Raw genomic sequence first — 26,899 nt, 5'->3', positions numbered from 1 at the left:
ATGTTGTACAAATTTGTTCCTGATTATTTGAACTATAAATTCGTCAATTCTGAGCTGTACATACGTGAAGCCATATTAAAGATTAAAGAACATAAAGAGTAAAAGTAAATATGTTGATTTTTTATACATTTTGTCTAGAATCTCCATACAAATTTAAAGTCGATTGCGCCACCTCGTGCTTCAACCAATAATGGAGCTGAAACTTTCAGAAAATGATTTGGCACCAATCGGGGAGAGGGAGGTGCCGCATTGAAAAAAATATCAGAAAAATCATCCCGTACAAATATGGACCAGTGTACTGTGACCTGGTCGGTAACGCCGTGGAATAGAACCGGTTGACCTTCATGCAAAATTTCATGTTCCAAAAAATTAGAACGAATGGTTCTCGGATTTGAACTCTCAGACAAAACTACACGTCATGTTTCAGTGCGTCATAAAACCCAAATCAACTTTGGTCACAATGCGTGGTACAAACTTCTCAAACCCGCTTCCATCTGATATTTCGCCAATACATAACTTTAGTAGGTATTGGTAGGCAAGCGGTTGAAGAAAAAAATTCGAGCAGATAAACGCTGAAACCGATTCCGTCCGCCGGCTCCACCGTCCGTCAGTGAGTGAGTAAAGTCAGCGAGAGGGCAGCATTTCGTTAGTGTTTGCCAATTTTTATTTCTGTTTGCCGGCCGCTTGCTCGCATCAGATGTGGGCAACACAAAACCGGAGACCGGCGAATCTGTATTTTTGGTTGGCTTTGTTTGGGCGGGGCGGGGTGGTGGGGTAAAATGAGCAGCAGCCATCGCCAATTGTTAGCTCATGACTGTGTGTTCAAGGGGGATAGAGACCGGGGGGGAGGCACTGTTCGCCGGTCGCGTGAGTGTAAGTAAAAGCGTTGCTGTTTCGTTTGGAGACCCAAGCTTGTAGCTTGTAGCCTATATCTCGTAAAAACGACATTCATTTGGCGTCAGTCTGTTTGTGAACTTCACCGGTTGAAGATCTCGCCGAATCGCTGGATCGATCTATCATCGTTGTGCCTCCCCAAGTGTGATCATTACTTTGTAATTTTGTGCCTAATCATCTCCCCCCTGGTGAGTAATGAAAATTATAGGGGTGCGGTGTGTTTTTTTATGTAATTGGTAATACGAGATTCTAATCGAGGCAACAATTCTGGAACTTTCCTCCCCACAGAAAGAGCAACATGGATTTCTACTACCTGCCAGGATCTGCTCCATGCCGTGCCGTCCAGATGACCGCGGCTGCCGTTGGAGTTGAGCTGAACCTGAAGCTCACCAATCTGATGGCCGGGGAGCACATGAAGCCGGAATTCCTCAAGGTAGGTGCCACGCCTCGGAAGTGTGTTCATAACTTCGTCAGTGCATGTCTGTGACAGTCTAAATCTAATGTCATACACGATACACCGTCCATCAGCCAAAGTGTGAACGTTTATCATGCTTTATTTGCACCTATCATATCACATCAGCCAATCTACTGTCGTTAGTCGACTAGCAAAAAAGTAGCATTCGGATGGATGACGGAAGCTGCAGGAATTTCGCGAAGTCAAAGCTGGAAAAACTTCCGTCCGAAAATTTGAACGCCATTTTTCTTCCTCTTCCCAATTCCTTTTGTGTGGGTCCCTCCTTCTCTGGTCCGCATTTGGGGGGTCAATAACCGCCAGCTAGCAAGGGACGCCGGTTTTTCAGTTGTTGTCTTTGGGTTAGGTAACCGTACAATCGTCATGGAGATTGATTTCAGTTCGAGTGAATTTAGTGCAATAAAAAAGGGGAAAGTTTTCAATTCGGAATCCAGCGATGCTGAATCAAGGAAAGTGACTTTTGGGGTGTGCTGAGAAATTCGTTAACGGTTTTCAGTGCTTGATTACACTACTTGAAATTTAACTAGGTTTTGATTTCAACCTCCGAATTTTGCCTTTGAGTGAGTGTGTTTGCATTTGTATCTAGAAGCATTAACATTCTCATACATGATCTCGATATACACTGCAAAATAAAATTAAAATAACATTCTACACATATGACAATATGATCTAAATTTTATCCCGAAGGATGTTTCATCGTAAAATAAATTTCGACGATGTAAATCACAATATCGAACTATTTTATAACTTTACATCGCTTTGTAGGAAAAACTCGAGTGATGGTCTAAATATTTTAGCAGAAAAACTGCCGGTAACCATCATTGACCTCTGCAGCTGAAAACTTCTTAAATAAAGACAAAAACATTTACCTAAGGGAAAAAAAAACAATTACAAAAAAACCATATATTTTTTGCTCGTTTTCTTTTCAGACCATAATTTAGGAATGAATTACCTACTTCACGGATTCATTTCAAAGTTTAAAGCAAGCCCAAGTATAGTCTCAATTTTTTTTAAAATATTTCTTAGCATATTTCCGTGCTGCTAAACAACTGTTTTAATGCATCAAAAATTAAATTGAGATTTAAGTGACCAAATGTTGATTCCGAGAAACAGCCCTTAAAGTTTTAAATCGTATTTCAAAATTACCAAATCCTTTTTTACAAGACCGCACCAGTCAAAATGACTGGTTTGACATTTTGTTTTTTTTTGTAAATTCTTTATTTGAAACGGCTCATGCCTTTAGGCTTTAAGGAGCCAAGCTCATTTTGTATTTTCACAATTGTGTGCATAAATCTAGTTCATCACTTTTTTTAGAATAGAAAAAACAATAGATGGAGAAATATGAAAATAAAAAAAAGTTATAGACGAAGACTATAGCTTTTAGTTTGACACTTTGTTAGTTGGATTTTTTACTTTATTTTAAAAATTCGAAGAAAAGTACGACTTTTCATTAGTTTTGAATCTCTACAAATTTGAGTACTTTTTTTCACCAGCTCTTTTAATTAGCGAAACAAATTTCGCCTTGGGCACTCAGACCGCAAGCAGTCAAATGACTGGTGAAATTCACAGACCTACAGCGACTGACAGAAATAAAAATCCACTTTCCTTCTATATCTTAAAAAAACGATGTTTTCAGTGTCTCAAAATATTTTGGAATTTTCATGAGTTCGTTGGAAAGCTGGTAATTTCAAGGTCATTTTCTATTTAAAATTTTGTTTTCTAATTAGCTTTTGCTTGCTTAAGCTTAAGAAACATACACAGCCAGATCTTGTCAACATCCCGGTGAGTAGTAAAAGTACATTTACAACTCATCTTAACTTGGCCGGGCCCACTGTGTAGTATTGGAGGCAAAGATAACTGGAACACAATGAGGAAGAAACGTGGACATCAGTACCATACGTTCCCATGATTTAACCATTTTTACGTTGGGAGCACTAATGCTAGAAAGAAGTGTGCTCCTGAACTCCAATCCCCGATTAATATTTCTTATGTGAGTGGGATCGGGATTATTTTACAAAGGAATTGCAAATTTTAGAACATGGTTATTTTGAATTTCATTCTTCTCCATCCCTGGTCATCGCCATGTAAATAACACTCTTCAAAAGCAAATTTAAAAAGAAAGAACGTTATTGTAACAGCCACGCAATCTTGGAAACTTTACCCTTTCCAAACATGCGTGATTATATTTACAATTGAATTAATGGGACAAACTTTCTTACCAATAACCAATAACCAAAAATTTCATTCAAAGCTCACTTCCCTACTTCAACCTTACAAATTCATTAAACGCGTTTGCCCCGCTATCGCAGATTTTTTCCAATCGTAGCACTCCGAAAGTTTTCACTCACGCGCATGAAGATCAGAAACAAGTGATAAACATGAAATAAAAAATAGACTTTAAAAACAAAAAAAAAACAACCATTCAAAATCAATTGATTGAAGAATGCTGGAACGTAAAACCTTTTTTCAGCTAATTATTCTTGAAAATCTGAGACTCTCAAAGATATTGAAAATTTGGAGAATTCCATTAAAAATTTACAGAAAACGTTCCTTCTTTTAAATTTACGTTTAGTATTATGGAACGAGCTCACCAAATATTTTTTGGGCCCTGGTAGTAGTTCATCGATTCAACTTTCCAGTCAGCTCTTGGCGGACTCCAGTTTTACAAATGGAGGAAGGAAGGCAGACGATGCTCAAAGTCTTTACTTCGCCGGGGGAGACTGTTACTTTTCTGACGACCACTTTTAACGATTGACACATTTGGAAGTTCGATTTTACAAGATTTTTTTTCAATTTTTTAATCAATTTAACCACTAAAATATGAAAACATTAAATTCTTCCTAAAGACGGAGGGAAAATAAAACGCGCCCGTTGCCAACGAATCATGGCCTCCTCTCTTAAAATTTTGAAATTTATGTTTAGAATAAAACAAACAGCTATTCTACTGTTTTGAGGTCTAACTGAACCTCCCCGACCCCTGAAATTTCACCAAAAGCTTATAAAAAAGTATGCAAAGCGCTGCTGAATATAATGTTATTCGCCGAAAAGAACACTAAAATAGAGGGGAGGAGCGAGGAGGTTTGAGTGATTAACTTAGAGAAATTTTACCAACACTATTCGCTGGGCACTACTTGCAAGATCGATACTCAACTATACTTTTTCGAAAACAAAGAGGAACGTTTTTCTCAAATTACGGTTCAAATTGATTTTTTGAGAAAAATAGAAACTAACGAACTTTTAAAAAGATAGAAAAAGTGTAGCCGTGTGACAGTTTTTCGTAGAACTAGCATCGGTATGCGTTCTGATTCTACGAGAAGTGTCACACGAAGTATTTTTGGTTCTCATTTTCCTTTTTTTGTAGAAAATTTTGTTCGGCAACTGTTCACTACGAAAAAACTATCGGAGAATTTTTAGTTTACGAGAATAAGTTTGTACGTTTTTTTCTCCCAAAGGATAACTTAGTTTGGAACGGTAGTTTAAGACACTGAAAATATCGGCATTTTAAGTTTAAAAAAAACCGGGTTTTCTTTTTGTGCCGGTAACTGTTTAATTCAAACAAGATAAAAAATTTCGCTTGTTTTTGGTTTTGTTTGCAATTGATCACTGTGTCGCGCTGTGAGCTCATCACTCTCAATTTTATTGGTCTGTTTTGTTGCCCAACTATCATCATTATCAATATTTTTGAAAGTTAAGTAACAGTTCCTCCGAGAAATTTGAGTAATTTAAGGTGATACCGTCAACTGGGGCATCACGCAATACTTTTTAACTTCAATGGCTTCTGAGAACATTGAACAAATAATCATACCGCTTGTAATCACATCAAAAGTTTTAGGGTTGATGTGGAATCACAGCAATTTGTGATGTCAGAACGCATACAGCAGTATTTGCAGTAATTTTTGGTTTTGTTCGAATTAAATTTCAATTTTTTTCTGTCAAACATGTTTTTAAAGAAAAATCATAAGGGTGCTGCATACATTTAGGGGTAAAAAATACTACAAAAAATTCTACTATCTGAAATCATAAAAATTAATGTTTGGATGGATGAAATTTTGAAATGAACAAACGCGTGATGCAAAAAGATCATTTAATGAAATATGGATACGAGATTTAAAAGGTTAATCTTTGATTTGCTTTTTGATGCGTTTTAGCCTCGACTGGTAACAGAATTAAAAAAAAAAATTTGAAAATAATTTGGTGGTTCTCCAAAAAATAGTTTTACACAAACAGTGTTGGTATAGGATAACAAAAGCAATATAAAGTTTGCAGGTGATATTGTTAAGCCAATCCGTCATACTGGGTAAAGTTTTTCGCGGCATCGAAAAATGTAAAAAATTGTACAAGTTCCTTTTTTATAACCCTCAAAAATCACCAAAAGGCGGAAGGAGATCCGGGAAATTGAAATTTTTATTTTGATTGCAAATGATTTAAAAATGCATTTCCAAAAAATAATTTGGTAAAAAATTGTCTTTCTGGGATTTTTTTGGAAAAATGAACTTGAGTCCCAGAAAGTTCATTTTTGATAAACAAATTTTTTAGAGATTCTCGACGTTTCAGACATTTTTAAGTCATTTAGCATAAAAATTAAAATTTGGATTTCGTTTGGTGATTTCTGAGGGTAAAAAACGAAACTTCGATAATCTGGCAAAGGTCAATTTTTCGGGCCAATCTATAAAATGTATATGCGGAAAGTCAATTTGGGGTCATTTCCGAATTTCTCAAACCCTGGGGTCTAAAAAGCTTCGTTTTGGTTCAAAACTCATCGATGATTTTTTGCAGAATTTTTATGTAACGTTTACATGAGTAAATTTGAACTTTTAAGCTTGTATGGGAAAATGGAATATTTTGTACCGAAAAATACTCATCCTTTTTGTTTCATCTGTGGAACCAAGCCTGCTTATGATTTTTGTGCTTATTTATAAATTCTTCAAAGGAAATTTTCCGCTAAACAACTTTGTTGAAGACCGTAACTTTGTATCTTATTAGGCAAAAAAGTTATTAGCTGTTTACCAGGAGTACGTAGTTGTTTAGCGGAATATTTCCTTCGGAGAATTTATAAATTGGCATAAAAACCATATGCCAGGCTCGGTTCCACAGAAGAAATAAAAATGATGTTGATTTTTCAGTACAAAATATTCAATTTTTCCATACAAACTTAAAGTTTTAATTTTAATCATGAAAACGTTTCTTCAAAAATTCTGCAAAGAATCATCGATGAGTTTTGAACAAAAACGAAGCCTTTTAGACCCCAGGGTTTGAGAAATTCAAAAAATGACCTCAAATCGATTCAGTCTAATGACCCATTAAGCTGCCACCCTACTGGTCACGGTCCGAATAGGTAAATTTATTCAATTTGCCGGTCCTTCTAGCGTTAATAAAATTATGGATTGATTGACCCCTTGAAAGTTTGAAAGGGATAATTTTGAAAGTAAAATTCGGTTTTTTCCATCTGCTCTTCCAGTTTCTTAGTACCTTAAGTTGGCCCTCGCTAAAAACATTCAAAACAGGTTTAAAAAAAACTATCTTGATTGTAGTTGATGTCAATCCTTGAAAAATTAACCAGGTAAAAAACCGTTATTTTTTAATTAAAAAAAATGAGAGGTTTCTCTGGAATTAAAACATTGCACAGTGACGAAAATTTCGATTAAATATTTCCTTGATGTGGCCAGATGTTTTGGTTTCATCCGGATCAAAAGTCGATCTCTCATGAGTAATACCTACGGTTTCTTCTGTTTTGCTCCGTTATGCAATCAGTTCGAATGCAGTCGGAATGTTTTGAAACAGCTTATCAACTTCGACTTGTTAAGCGATTACAGGATTAGCTAATATTGCTGTAACGAAACGGATCCACTGAGCCAGTAACCGGTTTCCCACACAGCGCGGGATCACTTTTCTCGATTGACAAATCAATTCAATGCGCTGAGCATTTAATGTATTTTTAATGAATAATAGATGAATCAGAATTCCTTTCAACGGGCCACAATCGTCCATTTCATTGCATCGGTGGACACAGTCGGTAAAGTCACAACGCATTCCACGAACAAATTTGCAAGTCATGTTGTGCTCGATGGCTCGTGAGAATGCTCTTATGCCAGCTGCTGGAATCGGAAGTAGGGGAGGTTGGGGCTGAGGAGAAACAGTTAAGGAACGTTACATTCAAAACTTCCTCATACACCCCAGCATCCGCTACGATCCAAAACGACTCAACTATTACCTTCTACTCGCGTTCAATACCTGAGATTTGCAAAGTTTATCCTCGTTCGCGGGCCCCCCTTCGATGACGTATGTAGGTGGGCGACATGAGGAGGTTGCAAAACTACATTCCTCCGCCTCGAAAGTTGCCCCAGGTCGCCATCTAGCCGTCTGAATGCATTCAACCGGTAGGTGATCCGAAAAACTGTAACGGAAACCGCAGCACGTTTCCAATGCAAGCTCGATTCGTCGGCGAGCCATAAATCGTGGGAGTTTTTGAGCCGCTCAGCTCCTCAGGTCCCAGACTGCATGTAAATCACGAATCCAGAACCACCCACTTGCTCCCTTTGGCGCCCATCGAAACCGCGACGAGGCGAAAGTTTCGTTTTAAATTGGAACCGGTCGGTGGGTTTAAGCCTGGAAAAAATGCAAAAAAAAACTTATTGGGGCAATCGATTTGCGATCAGCCCTCCTACAAGGAGGAGACGGACGGTTGAAACTGCAGCCAGGATTTCCTGGCTAGCTTTTTTTTCTTTCGCGCCTCCCACTCAACTCCTACCCAGAGCAACCAATCAATGATTGAGCTGAAAAGTTGTGGTCTAAATAATGATAGATACCTCCAAGATAGATCTTAATAGATTTTTTTTTAAATAATTTTTCCTGGAATTGCATAACTACAGGGGCTAGGGAACTTGACTTTCAGTACTTTTTTGGTTGTAGTTTTTTCACACTTCACCTTTTTTTTTTCTAAATTTTGCAACATATTAAAACTGACCATAAGCTATATTTTTATGTAGATTTTGTTAAAATTGACCCACAAACTACTGATGATGATGATGATGATGATATTTATTTAAGACCTTTTAACCTCAGAGGTCATTCGGGTCAAGACAAACTACTGAGATATCTAAACTTATATGGAATGTAAATATTTTGAATATTTTTAAAATTGTTGTCCTACTGTTCCAACCCTGCCTTAGACGGACATTGTATTTCATCTCTCCATCCTAGCTTTGGTTTTTCTCTCTCAAAAAATCTATCAAGAATGGTGATAACTCTTTGACCTAACTTCAAAACATTTTTTTCAGATCGAAATACACATTGTCCAAAGTTTTCTGAGGCTAGCAAATTGATCATTTTTCGAAAATCAGGTCCATTTACAGATTTCTCATGTTATTAAGCTTCTCTCAAACAGTTTTCAGTAACAAGGATTGATAGATTAATATATTTTTAATCATTTCGCGAAACCCACTTTATTTGATGCGGTGAACCCCGTCTGAAGGCGGGTTGGTAAGTTAAGTTAAATTTCCATACCTCAAAATTCGTCTTAAAACTCTGAGGAAAATTACTAATTATGAATCGTAACATTGGTTCATACGACCTATCCATGACCTTTTCAAATTGGAAGTGATTCTTTCAAGGCCGAATTAACGGCATAGAGGGTAATTGTCCCGCCCTTCTAAGCACAAGAGGCCCCCTCGTAATTTCAGTATTTGAACATACACAAATCATATTTAAGCAATCTAGATTGTCCAGTTTTATCCAGAATATTAGCGAGATTCAAACTTAAAATGTAACGGGTACATGAGACATTTATAATAGTCAGCAATAATCATTCAAATAGATGTAAAACCAATAAATAAATTTAGGCCATTTAAGTACGCTTTAACGAAATTCAACATGCACAAACAGATACCTGTAAACAAACTTAGTTAATTAACATAAAGTTTCCAAAATCATCTTAATATTAGAATACAATAAACAACACGAACATTAAATCTTGAACTTCAGTTGAGGCTCCACCCCAAGATCAATCATTACAATCATCATTGAAAAAGATAGACACGTTTCTGGTTCAAAACATGTGGTTTAAGATGCTGGCCTCCTTTAGATCACCAACCACATTCCTTTTTGTGCCAGGTGAATGACCTCCTTCGGGATGTGTTTGTGAACCTGAGTTTTGGGAAAGAAAAAGACTGGCCTCTAGAATTCGGTTTCCGAAGGGGAAGACGAAGCTTGCTCGAGAATTCGCGAATTGGGATCTTTTTGTTTAACTTCGCGATTAGACTTGGTCGTATCGGGTAGTTCCGGTTACGAAGTCAGGCTAGGTCAGCTCTGTCAGAGGGCATCAGAAGCTCCCAACTCACTTACGTCCAGTGATCGGAAGAGACAGGACTAATCAAATAAAGTAGTTTTTCGATAGGTAATTTTGTAGTTCGAAGTGTGATTCTTGACTTTATACCTCAATCTAAACAGACCTCTTTTTATCTAGTTACAAGATAGTGGCAATAGGGCAAGATAAAGTAGTGCAGTGCAGTGCAGTTCTATAAAGTGCATTTGAGGTAGGTGGAAAAACCGAAAAATCATACAAAAATCAAATGATTTTACAACGCAGATTTTCTAAGTTATTTTGCGAGAAACCAAGCGTCTCCACCTAAATGCACTGCTAGATAGGAGTTTTGAAAGAGGGAAAATTTGTTAGGCCTAACAGTACAATGTAAAAACAACACGACACACATGAAACGCACAACAATAAATCGAACCATTGTAAGCAGAAAGCGAATACTTTAACCACTTTAACGATGATGGTCTGATTGGGGTAGCTGGAAAGGGAGTCACACGCTGTTCGTTGTTCGAGAATTATTTCTGTTTCTTTTGCTGCGGAGATTGGCCGCGAATCCAATCGATTTCTGTCCTTTCTGATCCAGGTAAGGGGGTTTGGTCTCGTCCAATGATTAGCGCTCCTAGCTTGCTTTCGTAACGAACAGCTAACTCCTTTTTCCACGGATTTCTCTCGGGTTTTGTCTCGACTTCGGGGCGGCCTTCAGGGGTCGAAGTACGGTTCCCTTTTTAGAGTCCCTTCCGCTTCTTTCCCGAAATAGGGAATCAAAAGGAACTCGCGACCGAGTCTCATCAGCTGGGCAAAATAAGAAAGAGTAGGTGGTCTTCCAAACGGAAGTGGCGCTTAAGCCGCCTACTTAAAACCGGAAGCGTGTCGGGGCTCTCGTTATAAAAACTCAAATTTAGTTAACTACTGAAATGTCCGCAATTTATTTTTTTTAGTTGACGATTCTGAAACCAACTATCAAAATTTCGCCAAGTTTTTGGGTATAAATGTCCGGATTTGCCCGGCCCGAAAGCGTTTTGAGAAAATTCTGGAAAACTAAATCATGCTGCATAAGATTTTCACACACAAACAAACGAAATCATAATAAGACAATCTGAGATACAACGTACGATACCCAGAGTTGCCAAAATCACAGAATTTCTACACTGAATTTTGAGCAAAACTTTGTCACCAAATCTAGGTCACAAATAATAGAATTCTAAAAATTTTCACAGAATTTACAGATTTTTTCAATTTTGTACAGTCCAATATTAAAATTTTTTATGTCACTTTCGATTTTTTATACTATTATTTATGAAAATATGCAAACAAGGTCATGTAAATTTACTATATCCTATAAAATTTGTAAAAAGTTTCCAATTTCTTGATGTTTCACATGGTACTTAATGAACTTCATGAAAATGAAGAAAACCGCAGATTAAAATCGCAGGTTTCGAGATTTTTTTTGTCAAATACACTGAATATTTTTCGATAAACATGACGATACCCTGTTATAGAAAATTTCACTCCAACATGAATTAAACGGACTGAGCAAATCAACAGGATTAAAAAAAAAAACTAGCAATATCCTTTTAAGAAAACAAAAAAAAAATTCAACCTTTAGGCACCGTCAGTATTTGAATTTTTTTTAAAATTTCAAATTATTTAGATTAAGCTAGCTAAAAAGTATCCTTGACAGTTTTATGTAGTGATTTTGAACACTTTTATTTAAAAACCATCCAGTACTCAAAAAACTGTTCTGAGTTTTTTTTTACAATGCGAAATTCTGGATAATATTTCTCAGATTGATTTTCCGATTTTTGAATTTTTTTTTTGTTTCGATTATAGTCGTTTTACCATCATTATGGCATTCGCGACTTTATCAACGTTACAGTTGGCGGATCGTTATTGAAAAACTTATCCGGTACAACTGTGTTCGATGTTTACTCTTGGGCTCGAACTCGCGGACATCTGCTCAGGTGACAACAGACTTGCCAACTGAGCTATATCACAAGCCCCGATTTTTGAATGATTACGGATTCGTGTTTAGAACATTTATATATTTTTTTTTTATCTAAATTTCCTACAAGACTGAGTCGATTTCTGGTAATTTATGAATGTCTCAAACCCTCTTAAAAGCTCCGTTTTGGATTAAAACTCATCCACTTTTTTTTGCTGAATTTTAACTTACGTTTACATGAGTAAATTTGAACTTTTAGGTTTGTTAGAAAAACTGAATATTTTGTGCAGAAAAAAAACATCATTTTTGTTTCTACTGTGAAACCGAGCTAACTTTTGTCAATTTTGTCAATTTTGTCAATTTTGTCAATTTAGTCAATTTTGTCAATTTTGTCAATTTTGTCAATTTTGTCAATTTTGTCAATTTTGTCAATTTTGTCAATTTTGTCAATTTTGTCAATTTTGTCAATTTTGTCAATTTTGTCAATTTTGTCAATTTTGTCAATTTTGTCAATTTTGTCAATTTTGTCAATTTTGTCAATTTTGTCAATTTTGTCAATTTTGTCAATTTTGTCAATTTTGTCAATTTTGTCAATTTTGTCAATTTTGTCAATTTTGTCAATTTTGTCAATTTTGTCAATTTTGTCAATTTTGTCAATTTTGTCAATTTTGTCAATTTTGTCAATTTTGTCAATTTTGTCAATTTTGTCAATTTTGTCAATTTTGTCAATTTTGTCAATTTTGTCAATTTTGTCAATTTTGTCAATTTTGTCAATTTTGTCAATTTTGTCAATTTTATCAATTTAGTCAATTTTGTCAATTTTGTCAATTTTGTCAATTTTGTCAATTTTGTCAATTTTGTCAATTTTGTCAATTTTGTCAATTTTGTCAATTTTGTCAATTTTGTCAATTTTGTCAATTTTGTCAATTTTGTCAATTTTGTCAATTTTGTCAATTTTGTCAATTTTGTCAATTTTGTCAATTTTGTCAATTTTGTCAATTTTGTCAATTTTGTCAATTTTGTCAATTTTGTCAATTTTGTCAATTTTGTCAATTTTGTCAATTTTGTCAATTTTGTCAATTTTGTCAATTTTGTCAATTTTGTCAATTTTGTCAATTTGGTCAATTTGGTCAATTTTGTCAATTTTGTCAATTTTGTCAATTTTGTCAATTTTGTCAATTTTGTCAATTTTGTCAATTTTGTCAATTTTGTCAATTTTGTCAATTTTGTCAATTTTGTCAATTTTGTCAATTTTGTCAATTTTGTCAATTTTGTCAATTTTGTCAATTTTGTCAATTTTGTCAATTTTGTCAATTTTGTCAATTTTGTCAATTTTGTCAATTTTGTCAATTTTGTCAATTTTGTCAATTTTGTCAATTTTGTCAATTTTGTCAATTTTGTCAATTTTGTCAATTTTGTCAATTTTGTCAATTTTGTCAGTTTTATCAATTTTATCAATTTTATCAATTTTGTCAATTTTGTCAATTTTGTCAATTTTGTCAATTTTGTCAATTTTGTCAATTTTGTCAATTTTGTCAATTTTGTCAATTTTGTCAATTTTGTCAATTTAGTCAATTTTGTCAATTTTGTCAATTTTGTCAATTTTGTCAATTTTGTCAATTTTGTCAATTTTGTCAATTTTGTTAATTTTGTCAATTTTGTCAATTTTGTCAATTTTGTCAATTTTGTCAATTTTGTCAATTTTGTCAATTTTGTCAATTTTGTCAATTTTGTCAATTTTGTCAATTGGTCAATTTTGTCAATTTTGTCAATTTTGTCAATTTTGTCAATTTTGTCAATTTTGTCAATTTTGTCAATTTTGTCAATTTTGTCAATTTTGTCAATTTTGTCAATTTTGTCAATTTTGTCAATTTTGTCAATTTTGTCAATTTTGTCAATTTTGTCAATTTTGTCAATTTTGTCAATTTTGTCAATTTTGTCAATTTTGTCAATTTTGTCAATTTTGTCAATTTTGTCAATTTTGTCAATTTTGTCAATTTTGTCAATTTTGTCAATTTTGTCAATTTTGTCAATTTTGTCAATTTTGTCAATTTTGTCAATTTTGTCAATTTTGTCAATTTTGTCAATTTTGTCAATTTTTCCAATTTTGACAATTGACGTTAAAATTTTAAGTGCTGAAGTGTTTTTCACTATCGATATTTTAATACTCACGGATTGTTTTTTTATTTTATTATTTTATGATTATTGAAAAAAAAACATGATCAAAATTATGTTCGATTTGTAAAAAGCTGACCATCTTAAGCATCAAGTCAACTTTTAGAGCATATTTTCCTTTGATATATAGTTCTTCAAAAAAATAAAAAATTATTTACATAACAACCCCATTGATTTAAAACAATTTTTTTTCTTCACAACAAAGCATGTTAGAACAACTTTTTTTTCTCATTTTCCGATGGTTTTTGTGATTTTAACTTTCAAATTAATGGACGATTTCGAGATCTTTTTATTCGAGAACGGATGAAAGTTAGCAAATTCGGCGCTGGAATTTTGGAAAAAGTTATTACTGTTTAACAAAGGTATGTCTTTTCGCATTGATAAATAATAAATTCAATTGACATCACTCCTGGAGTCTCGCGAAGTTTATCAATGCGAAAAGACATACCTCTGCTAAACAGCTAATAAGCTATAGCTATAGCTTTTTTGCCTAATAAGGTACGAAGTTACGATTTTCTACAAAGTTGTTAAGCGGAAAATTTCCTTTCGGAATTTCATAAATTGGCACAAAAACTGTCAGCTGGCTCGGTTCCACAGAAGAATAAAAAATTATTTTGATTTTTCACTATAAAATATTCAATTTTCTCATACAAACCTAAAAGTTAAAATTTACTCATGTAAACGTTACTTAAAAATTCTGCAAAAAATTATGGATGAGTTTTTTACCAAGACGAAGCTTTTTAGACCCCAGGGTTTGAGAAATTCAAAAATGACCCCAAATCAGTCTATTGGCCAAGCAGCTGAGGGAGTAAACCATTCGAGAGAGCGCATGCAATGATAAAGGCTGTCAGTTCGCTCTCAACTATCGTGCTTTTTCTTATGCCTCTCAAGTGTTAGTCCATCTGTTTGAGAGCAAACGAAAAGTCAATTTTTAATGATTTGCTATTCAAGCTTGCTCAAATTCTCTGTTTGCTTATTCGAAACGTTAACTGCTTCAAACACTTAATCTCAGCATGAAAATCACACAAATTTGCACATCTCACTTAGCACAAAATCTTCATTGGGAAAATTCATTTTAAAGCATTTTAAATTGCCATTCAGCACAATGTTTCATCAAGCACCGGTCGCAGTTCAATGTGTTTTTGTTCGTGCACGTCTGTAAAATAACCATAAAAAGTGAAATCAACTAATCCCTAAAATACCCATAAATGTGTTTCGCCCTCGTCCTGCTCGCAGCTCAACCCCCAGCACTGCATCCCAACCCTGGACGATAATGGGTTCTCCCTGTGGGAATCCCGCGCCATCTGTGCCTATCTGGCGGAGAAGTACGGCAAGGACGATTCCCTGTACCCGAAGGATCCCCAGAAGCGGGCCGTGGTCAACCAGCGACTATACTTCGACCAGGGTACCCTGTATCAGCGGTTCGCCGACTACTTCTACCCGCAGGTCTTCGCCAAGCAGCCGGCCAACCCGGAGCTGGAGAAGAAGATCTACGAAGCGCTCGAGTTCCTGAACACCTTCCTGGCCGGAGGCAAATACGTGGCCGGTGATCACCTAACCATTGCAGATCTGAGCATCCTGGCGACGATCTCAACCTACGATGTGGCCAAGGTCGATCTGGCCAAGTACTCGAACGTATCCAGCTGGTACGCTCGGCTGCGCAAGGAAGCCCCCGGAACGGCCATCAACGAGGCCGGAGCTGCCGAGTTCAAGAAATACTTCGACTGAGCTGAGCCTGCGCGAAGTGTGTTTCGTTTGGGTGTTAAAATTTGTTTTGGCAATATTTATTTTAATAAAGCGCTCTAATTTGGTTATCTGAAAACCTGTTTCGCTGATGGGTGTAAAAGAAAACTCCAACTCGTATCTTCACTGACATCGTGAATTGGACTTTCATTCATAAAGCTACCTTACCATCTGACAAACCCTTCTATTCTGAACTCTAATCGTTCCACTTTTTACGATTATTTTGAACTAAGGATCGTCAAACTGCCGACATTCATTTTTCTACCAAATACCCTGGCCCATTCAACGATAACACAAAAACTTTTCATCGATGCAACGGTTTGACCCTTTCCAACTTATTGTGCCAGGACGCGAAATGTTGTTGTGCGAAAGCTTGAATCGATTCGCGATGCGGGGCAAATCTTTGAAGTTTTGTAGTTAGGAAAAAAGTATGACTGTTCCCAAAAGCTTCCTAATTATTCTTTACCTCAACTATGGAGGACATGGTGTCGCTACAGTTTGCTTGATAAGTCCCATTGGAATCAACTTTGACAATTCTTTTGTATCGATTGGAACTTTGAGCCTTCATTTGTCGTTTCTTTTATAATGTAGGTTCTCTACTTTGTTTCAGTAGTCTTAAATTTTAATAAAATCAAACTAGGTTAAATTAGAAGCAAAGCCAAGATCCATAAGAAAACGAACGCTAAAATTTCGAATTTAATTAGAAGCAAATTTATTTGTTCCCTATTTCTTGGCAAAACAAGAAAGAAGTTTCATAACTGAGAACAGACGTACAAGCTCGAACAAAAAATCTTCAAAAAAGTGTGTAAAATTTCAAATGTTGACATCCAAAAAAATACGTTGAAAACTGACTTGAAACAGTGCCATCTATTGCGCCGTTCAAAATTTACAAATCATATTTCCAAGTGCTCGGTTTTCGAAAAGGCGAAATTGTTTATAAACTCATGAATAATCAAACTAATGCCGCTCTAAAATAGACAGGTTCAATTTATTGCTAGATAAATGCAATAAGAGCTACTTTTGACTGGAAAGAACTTCATTTCGTTTATTTGATACGGGTTTAACTTGTTGAATTTTTAGCTTAGCTTAGCTCAGCTTGTTTGACTACTCATATCCACCTTAAATCATTAAGCTCGAAATGCTTTAATTAGTCTTCAAAAATACCACCATTTTCTCATGGTTTTAATAAAAATATAATATTATATTGTATCGAGTCATCCAATGCATTTCGAATTTCATGACCGCTGGCGCGGCTAAGTAGAACGAGTTCCACATCGCCAATAGTTGCTACTCCGTGATTGATCGAGGCCATCAATTTTGTACAAGGGCCAAAAGAATGCAGCTTGGGATTAGCAACTCATTCTCAATGCACAAAACTCATGCTCTCCCTCAAAAATAAAAAAAGATCAATAACGGCGCCGGCCACGTCCTAGTAGTCAAAGAGGGATGAAGGAAGGATTGTTAGTAAGATACTTTTTAGGATCAACCACAATTCTGTTATTCAAATTTCTTAAAAAGCTTATATTGAAAACTCTGAAACAATGATAGTCAGTATCACCAACTATAGAAACCGTCTATATGTCTGCGAATCTATAGATATTCAAGTATCTCAGGAAGAGTTTTTTTTTAGTAAGGGAGAGGTTTGGATCAGGAGCCATTCTTGGAAAATGGTGCGATCTTGGGTTGACCTACACCTCCTTATTCCTAGACATTTTCGTAAGGAACTCCTAATAATATCTGCGAGGTGTTTAAATTAAAAAATATGAAAACAATTATAACTCTCAAATAATTAGAAAAGCAACCAATTGAATTTCCTACAAGCTAGCTGTTTCCCTCACTTTACACACTAACACATCACTAATTGTCGGAACGACTCTTGAACAGAATTAACAAATAAACACTAAAAAGCATTAAATGAAGAATCAAAAAGTTGTAGATTATGCAATTTGATAAAATGTTGAATTTTGAGAAAGGTTTGCAGAAAATTCAATACTTTTTGGTAATTAAGTATTTCAGCTCACGAACTTTTACGCTACACAGTATTTTAGCTTTTCTACAAAGACAAATTGAAAAATGCTTCCTCTTAAAGCAAGTAAATTACTTACTTCTGTTCGTTAGATATTACGTTGACACATTATAAAAACAATTGCTAAAACAATAACAAAACAAAAAGTCTGGGAAATTTTTGAGATTTTTGACCTATTATTCTGATCCTAGTTATTCGAATATGCTTATATTATTTTTAACGATTGATCTGAAAACGATGAGAATCCAAGTAATGACATTGTTACAGATTAATATTTCAGGGACTTGATTTCGCTCTTCTAAATTTAATTTAAATTAAATTAAATTTTTATTTACATTACTGATTAAAAAAAACTCGTGAAAGAATACGATTTATATTGTCAAATTTGATTTTAAAAGTGCTTTCTCTAAAAATTTTAGTCAGTCAGATTTCACAGTTTCATCGTAATAACGAGTAAATTTTGTTAAAAAGTAATCAGTAGCAGAATAAAAAAAATCATGATATAAAAAAACGAACCGTGAAATGCTTAAACGAAAACTTCAATCTAAACTAAAACTTCAAAACGGTTCGGAAATTAAATCAGAATTTTAATGCTTCTCGAAGCACTTAAAGTGAATCACAAACCGCTGCAAAACAACATTTTCAAATTCATGAAACTCGCTTTAAAATGAATTAAAAAGAAAAAGAATACTTAGCTTCGGTTCACTTGAATTTTTGCCAAAGAGGACGTTGCAGGCAGACTCGTCCGCAGTCCGGCCAATGGACCACACCACACCCGGCCGGGGGAACAACACTGTCTCGTTAGACTTATTCACTTGCTTTAGGAAATTCTGGAAGCAGCACCGGAATTCGAGGACCTTTAAGGCTAATCCATCTCCACTTCCACTATTAGAGCAAACTGCGAAATTTAATTTTCCTCTTATCGAATAAAATGGAAAAGAATTTTGTGACAACGATTTTGACACGCGCGGAAAAAAATTAAACGTCTGATCCTACCAACGCCTACTCGGGTCTCCTCAGTTTTATTTGTTGAATTTTTCGGTGAGTGAAACAACTTTTTTTTACGTAATGTTTCGGGTAACTTTTCTTCACCCATCATCAGATGTCCCCCAGACTAACCCAAAATGTTACGTAAATTTAAAAATTTACTACTGAGGCAGTCGAAATAACTAACAGTTTTACAATAAGTTTTTGCACTTTTTGAACGGTTATCATCAATCGACGATTTGGCAATATCCAGTCAATTATGAACATTATTGACGATCACTCTTATCCATCAGAACTGATTCTAGACATCTTAAAGCGGGTTACTTTCAAGTTTCACTTTTGCAACCCACTGTTCATAATTTGGCACTTATAGCCCTGATCACACTGACATGACACAAAAATTCAACCATTTTCTGTCTCATTCATTTGGTCAGATTTTGTAGGTTCGCAATACCGACGGCAGGTGACGAACCTGAAAACTGTGACAAAAAATGCCCTGTAGGAAAAATGTACCTGTTTAGCCAGATTTTATCGTTGAAATTGCCTGTTTTTTTATAAGTTGGGTGGCATTTCCTAACTGGGATAGCATTTCTTCAAATCGATCGATGCGCACTCTGGAATCGATATTGCGTACTGTTGGAAAATTATCCAGAAAAAGAAATCGAGTGTCCAGTCAGTATGATCAGTTCTTCTAGCTTAAAGAAAATAGCGATTAACTTTTACGATATTTTTACATTATGCAACAGGATGAAAATGTTACGAAACTTTAATAGAAATTTTCTTGAAACATGCCAAACAGTTCATGCGTCCTGTTTAAAACTGACCAAAATTTTGTTTTTCTCTCAGTTTGGTTTTGACAGTTCTCTTTGGTGTGTTTAGAGACATCTGGTGGCCCAGCCAGAAAACAAAAATTGGTTCAAAACGATTGTTGGAAATTTTACACAAGTTTCGTGGGCTAGCTTGTTCGTCTGTTCTCTGTGGTTTCAATATTCATCGAACTGACTGAAAGTCATTTAAGATATGTTTTGAGTAACAATCATTTCTTCGCATCAGTTTAACACTCGTGAGGGTGATTCACTTATATTTGCATTGAATTTTGAATTAAAGGACAAAACAAAACGTCGTCCAGAACACAGTTGAGCACTTGCGATTTTATGGAACAGTCAGTTTTTCAACAATACATTTTCTAGCGAAAAAAAAAGAAATCTGTCTGCACACCCAGTTCACAGTTTATCTTATCGCCGAGCCTGGTATGTGGTGATTGGAGGCAATGAACTGAACACAAATTTGTTTTACTTTTTTTTTCGAGCCAAATATTTAGAATGCTGCTATCAGTCTGTTTGATTACACAATGCAGAGTGAATATTACAACAACAAAAAACGCTGTTACCAAACGCATCTTCAAAAGCAAACGTTTTGCACTTGCCGATAAGAGCCCGAAATTGAACAAAACGCAATCGGTGGTTGATGAAGAAAAAGTTTGTGCGATCGCCCTGTTTTCAATAGTCTCTTATAAGAATCTGTTCATTATGGCGATAATGACACTGTTTAAACGATTGAATTGAAAAAAAAATAAGTCAACTAAAAAAAATGGATTCTTGTATAGTATTGGTTTATTGATGATAAGTTTTAATCGCCGATAAATTTATTAATTTAATATGTTCATTGACACGTGCGGCGAGATGAAACGCTAGGTAGAAGAATTTGTAAAGGCATGAAGAATAGGCGGATAGGCAAGCATCAGATGAGCTTCGTAGGATAAAGTTTGGATAGGTGTTGAAACTGTAAGTCTAGGGCATTTTTTTATTGGAAAGCATGGAAGTGTGGTGGTACGCCTTTGCCGTACAACAGACTACTCTGTATAGGAAGCGTGATCGACTTTTGATCAACACATTCCTAAACACAGCAGGCCAGTTGGATTGTGTACTGTCAATACACAGTCAGGCAAAAACGTAGCACCACACCGACTTACATGTGCTTTCTTAGATGCGCACCCGATTCTAGCGATGATTGCAATTTTTGGGTTTCGCTTAGAGTAGTTGCTACTTGTTGATGTTTCACATTTTATCTACTCGGCGTCCCTACTTTGCGAAAATTATCTAAGTGAATCGTAATTTGTTTATTCCCATTTATTAACCCCCCTTTTTGTCAAATTATTGGTTGATGATAAGTTTTAATCGCCGATAAATTTATTAATTTAATATGTTCATTGACACGTGCGGCGAGATGAAACGCTAGGTAGAAGAATTTGTAAAGGCATGAAGAATAGGCGGATAGGCAAGCATCAGATGAGCTTCGTAGGATAAAGTTTGGATAGGTGTTGAAACTGTAAGTCTAGGGCATTTTTTTATTGGAAAGCATGGAAGTGTGGTGGTACGCCTTTGCCGTACAACAGACTACTCTGTATAGGAAGCGTGATCGACTTTTGATCAACACATTCCTAAACACAGCAGGCCAGTTGGATTGTGTACTGTCAATACACAGTCAGGCAAAAACGTAGCACCACACCGACTTACATGTGCTTTCTTAGATGCGCACCCGATTCTAGCGATGATTGCAATTTTTGGGTTTCGCTTAGAGTAGTTGCTACTTGTTGATGTTTCACATTTTATCTACTCGGCGTCCCTACTTTGCGAAAATTATCTAAGTGAATCGTAATTTGTTTATTCCCATTTATTAACCCCCCTTTTTGTCAAATTATTGGTTGATGATAAGTTTTAATCGCCGATAAATTTATTAATTTAATATGTTCATTGACACGTGCGGCGAGATGAAACGCTAGGTAGAAGAATTTGTAAAGGCATGAAGAATAGGCGGATAGGCAAGCATCAGATGAGCTTCGTAGGATAAAGTTTGGATAGGTGTTGAAACTGTAAGTCTAGGGCATTTTTTTATTGGAAAGCATGGAAGTGTGGTGGTACGCCTTTGCCGTACAACAGACTACTCTGTATAGGAAGCGTGATCGACTTTTGATCAACACATTCCTAAACACAGCAGGCCAGTTGGATTGTGTACTGTCAATACACAGTCAGGCAAAAACGTAGCACCACACCGACTTACATGTGCTTTCTTAGATGCGCACCCGATTCTAGCGATGATTGCAATTTTTGGGTTTCGCTTAGAGTAGTTGCTACTTGTTGATGTTTCACATTTTATCTACTCGGCGTCCCTACTTTGCGAAAATTATCTAAGTGAATCGTAATTTGTTTATTCCCATTTATTAACCCCCCTTTTTGTCAAATTATTGGTTGATGATAAGTTTTAATCGCCGATAAATTTATTAATTTAATATGTTCATTGACACGTGCGGCGAGATGAAACGCTAGGTAGAAGAATTTGTAAAGGCATGAAGAATAGGCGGATAGGCAAGCATCAGATGAGCTTCGTAGGATAAAGTTTGGATAGGTGTTGAAACTGTAAGTCTAGGGCATTTTTTTATTGGAAAGCATGGAAGTGTGGTGGTACGCCTTTGCCGTACAACAGACTACTCTGTATAGGAAGCGTGATCGACTTTTGATCAACACATTCCTAAACACAGCAGGCCAGTTGGATTGTGTACTGTCAATACACAGTCAGGCAAAAACGTAGCACCACACCGACTTACATGTGCTTTCTTAGATGCGCACCCGATTCTAGCGATGATTGCAATTTTTGGGTTTCGCTTAGAGTAGTTGCTACTTGTTGATGTTTCACATTTTATCTACTCGGCGTCCCTACTTTGCGAAAATTATCTAAGTGAATCGTAATTTGTTTATTCCCATTTATTAACCCCCCTTTTTGTCAAATTATTGGTTGATGATAAGTTTTAATCGCCGATAAATTTATTAATTTAATATGTTCATTGACACGTGCGGCGAGATGAAACGCTAGGTAGAAGAATTTGTAAAGGCATGAAGAATAGGCGGATAGGCAAGCATCAGATGAGCTTCGTAGGATAAAGTTTGGATAGGTGTTGAAACTGTAAGTCTAGGGCATTTTTTTATTGGAAAGCATGGAAGTGTGGTGGTACGCCTTTGCCGTACAACAGACTACTCTGTATAGGAAGCGTGATCGACTTTTGATCAACACATTCCTAAACACAGCACCACCACACTTCCATGCTTTCCAATAAAAAAATGCCCTAGACTTACAGTTTCAACACCTATCCAAACTTTATCCTACGAAGCTCATCTGATGCTTGCCTATCCGCCTATTCTTCATGCCTTTACAAATTCTTCTACCTAGCGTTTCATCTCGCCGCACGTGTCAATGAACATATTAAATTAGTATTGGTTTATGTATCATTGATATTCTTTTACAAAATGAATATGGTGAAACAACATTTTAGTGCTTTTTTTATAAAAAAAAATAAAGAGATGAACAACAGCAGCAGTGTTCAGTATATGAGACGTAAAATTTTTAAACTTACAGGAAAAATGAGTCAGGAGTCTTAAGGCATTAGACATAAGACATCAGACATCAGACATCACACATCAGACATCAGATATCAGACATCAAACATCGTAAATCATCATGTATCAGACATTAGACATCAGTCATCAGCCATCAGCCATCAGCTATCAGTCATCAGACATCCGACATCAGACATCAGACGTCAGACATCAGACATCAGACATCAGACATCAGATATCAGATATAAGACATCAGATATCAGACATCAGACATCAGACATCAGACATCCGACATCAGACATCAGACATCAGACATCAGATGTGAGACATCTGAAATCAGAAATCAAACATCCGACATCAGACATCAGACATCAGACATCAGACGTCAGACGTCAGACACCAGATATCAGACATCCGACATCTGAGACAGACATCCGACATCTGAGACAGACATCAGGCATCTGACATCAGACGTCGGATATCAGACAACAGAAATCAGACATCAGACATCCGATATCAGATTTCAGACATCAGATATCTAGGACAGACATCAGGAATCAGCCATCAGCCATCAGTCATCAGACATCAGACTTCAGACATCCGACATCAGACGTCAGACATCAGATGTCAGATGTAAGACATCAGACATCAGACATCCGACATCAGACATCATACGTGAGACATCATAATCAGAAATCAGACATCCGACATCAGATATCTGACATCCGACCAAGGTTGCCGAAAAAAAAATCTGTGTTTTCGACAAAAAAAAATCTCGAATTCTGTGATTTGAACCTAAAATTCTGTGACGGTTTTCTGTGACGCTTTTTCCATGAAGTTCATAGGGAAATCATGTCAAATATCAACAAATTGGAAATTTCTTACAATTTTAATTGAAAAAAAAACAATTTACATTACCTTGTTTTCAAATTTTCATTAATTATAGTCAGAAATAAAAAGTTGAGAATGACAAAAAAATTATAATTTTTAAAAATCTGAACAAAACTAAGAAAATCTGTGAATTCTGTGAAAATTTTAAAAATTCTGTGATCTGTGACACAGATTCTGTGACGAAATTTTGCTCAAAATTCTGTGATAATACAGATTTTTCTATGATTTCGGCAACCTTGCATCCGACATCAGACATCAGACATCTGACGTCAGACGTCAGACATCAGACATCAAGTATCAGACATCATACATCTGAGACAGACACCAGACACAAGACATCAGACATCAGACGTCAGACATCAGAAATCAAACATCAAATATCAGATATCAGACATCAGACATCAGACATCAGATAATCATAAGATACATGACATCAAATAATCGATTTTGGTATGAGCTCTGAGATCATATTTCACAAATACAGACATCGGTGTTAAGGGACTTATATCTTTAAAGTTCGAACAGTCTACTGAAAAATTTAACCCCTTTTGAAGCTAGATCAACACAACCTTGTATTATTAATGGTCTTCCTATAATATCTGGCCTGGCTAGTCTAGCCAAGATTCACAAAAATCAAAATAACGATTGGCTGCTGTGGCACCAAGCCCTCATCTACTTAGCATGTATACTCGACCTTTCTACACAATTCGAACATTACTAATTATTTTACCTTGTACCCTGGTCCCCACAGATCAACCCGCAGCACTGCATCCCAACGCTGGTCGATAATGGGTTCGCCCTGTGGGAATCCCGCGCCATCTGTGCCTATCTGGTGGAAAAATACGGCAAGGACGATTCCCTGTACCCGAAGGATCCCCAGAAGCGGGCCCTGGTCAACCAGCGGCTGTTCTTCGACATGGGAACGCTCTACCAGCGGTTCGGAGACTACTGGTACCCGCAGATCTTCGCCAAGGCACCGGCCAACCCGGACAACCTGAAGAAGATGGAGGAAGCCGTCGGATTCCTGAACACCTTCCTCGAGGGCCATCAGTACGCGGCCGGCGATCAGCTGACCATTGCCGATCTGAGTTTGGCCGCCAGTGCTGCCACCTACGAGGTGGCCGGATTCGACTTTGCCAAGTACCCGAATGTCCATGCATGGTTGGAACGATGCAAGAAGAACGCCCCCGGCTATGCCCTTAACCAGGCCGGCGCTGATGAGTTCAAGGCCAAGTTCCTGTCCGGGCACTGAATCAAAAATCATTCGCATTTAAGGCATCACAAACATTGGCAATAAGAATCGTACATTTTCAGTCGTAAACAAAAGGGCGTCTTTTAATTTTTTATGAAAGAACACGGAAAATTGGATTAGCTTTCTTCCAGTTATCGATTTTTTTTGTTGACCATTCAGCTGCCATTAGCAGTTAAGTTATTCAGCAGCATGAGGATTAGTGACTCTTGAAAAGCATTTCGTTCAGAAGCTGAAGTCTTATCAACAGTAAGTCGACTTCTGTTGCTGCTAGTGCATAATGAAATGGAAACGGCACAAAGTATCAAGCAATAATGGAATAATAAAGTTCGCTATCGAATGGGATCCTCTTGTGATGCTCGTCGAAGGGGCTTCCAGTTTCTGTTTTTTTTTTGACAAAGTTTGAAACTGAAAATTGAAATGTTGTTTAGTGCATATTTTAATGTTTTGCAAAGAATGCCTTCCGGTTTGTCAAATCAAGAAAGGTTCAAGCTTTAGCCAACTGGTAGCCCTAAATTTTGCGAACTTAAAGCTAAGGAAAGAAAAACACTAAAACTGACAGTAGTTTTCCTCCACGATGGCAGACGACTACGTCTCTGAACTGTCATTTTGAATCTTCTATCAAATCTTTAATGTTATGTTTTCTCAAGTGAAAGCGCTGCTAATCACTCGTTTCAAACGAAGAGCTCGAAACAGGAGATATAACTGTTTCAAATTTATTTAAACCATTCCTTAATCGAAGTGCGGCTAGTGAAATTTTACAGATTTGCAGTAACCTGTTGCAAACATTTATTGAATCCATTAAAACATTTATCAGACTGTGAATTTTCAATATGACCCAAAATCTGAGTTTGATGGAACTTAACATCTTCTGACATTTTGTCTTTGCAAGTCTGTCGTCCCTACTCGCGTCTCACGTTTTATTTCTAACCTCACATGAGACTTTGTTACACAATCAGGGTTGCCAACATCTTTCTTTTCCCAAAATCAGGAATCTGGTGAAATAAAAATCAGGCAAAATCAGGCTACGTTAAAGTAACGGAAATTTCGCTCAAAATGATCGCTCCACATTTTCATTCTAGAGTTTGTTTTGATTAGGTCGTATGAACCAATATAAACAAAACTGAGTTATTTGCTGCAAACGATTGATAACCATGTATTTTATATTTGGTAAAAAATTGGTTTCATTTTATCATCGAATAACTTTTACACAATGATTTGAATTTAGGACGTATGATGACTTCCTCATTTTTCAGTGCAACTTGATTTTTGCGTCATTTTGCGCTACCGTGTATTTGCCGGGATGCAAAAGGTCGCTAAAAACAATTCGTCAGGTTGGTTTTAACGACGTTATGCTTCGTCGCGTAAAGTTTGTTGTCAAATTGTGAAAATTCGTGTAAATTCAATCGAAAACTGTGTCCAGGAGTGGTCTTAGCTGTCCTAATAAAATAACTGGCTCCAAATTAGCGTTGGTGAGTACCATCAGCTTCACTTTCCACTGTGTGAATAGTTAGTATCATTTTTTCATTCCAGAGGCAAACTGGTGCTTGCTGGTGTTCGTTGATTTCGAAAAAGCATTCGACCGACTTAATCATGAAAACATCTGGGCGGCTCTAAGGCGACGAGGGGTCCCAGAGAAACTAGTCCATCTCATCGAAGCACAATACGAGGCATTTTCGTGCAAGGTCTTGCACGATGGTGTCTTGTCCGAACCAATCCCGGTAACTGCTGGAGTGAGACAAGGATGTATCTTATCACCGCTACTTTTCCTCATCGTAATGGATGAGATTCTGACTGGATCGATCGACTGTGCAC

General features: G+C 36.4%; 1 protein-coding gene across 2 annotated transcripts; it reads left to right on the top strand.

Annotated features, from left to right (window-relative positions):
* The first annotated feature begins 922 nt into the window (after positions 1-922).
* Positions 923-25,161, top strand: LOC129743425 (glutathione S-transferase 1). Of its 2 annotated transcripts, none has more exons than XM_055735462.1 (3): positions 923-1,082; positions 1,183-1,327; positions 24,587-25,161. In XM_055735462.1, exons 2-3 carry the CDS (start codon positions 1,193-1,195, stop codon positions 25,085-25,087), a joined length of 636 nt encoding a protein of 211 aa, XP_055591437.1. In that variant the 5' UTR covers positions 923-1,082; positions 1,183-1,192; the 3' UTR covers positions 25,088-25,161. The 2 variants fall into 2 exon arrangements, with proteins under 2 accessions (XP_055591437.1, XP_055591444.1); XM_055735469.1 differs by lacking the exon at positions 24,587-25,161 and adding an exon at positions 15,034-15,619.
* Positions 25,162-26,899: the final 1,738 nt, after the last annotated feature.

The sequence above is a fragment of the Uranotaenia lowii genome, chromosome 1 (genome assembly GCF_029784155.1).
Source record: "Uranotaenia lowii strain MFRU-FL chromosome 1, ASM2978415v1, whole genome shotgun sequence".
In the NCBI taxonomy this organism is placed as follows: domain Eukaryota; kingdom Metazoa; phylum Arthropoda; class Insecta; order Diptera; family Culicidae; genus Uranotaenia; species Uranotaenia lowii.
Note: the sequence above shows the minus strand (reverse complement) of the source record. Positions and strands in the feature narration are given on the sequence as shown.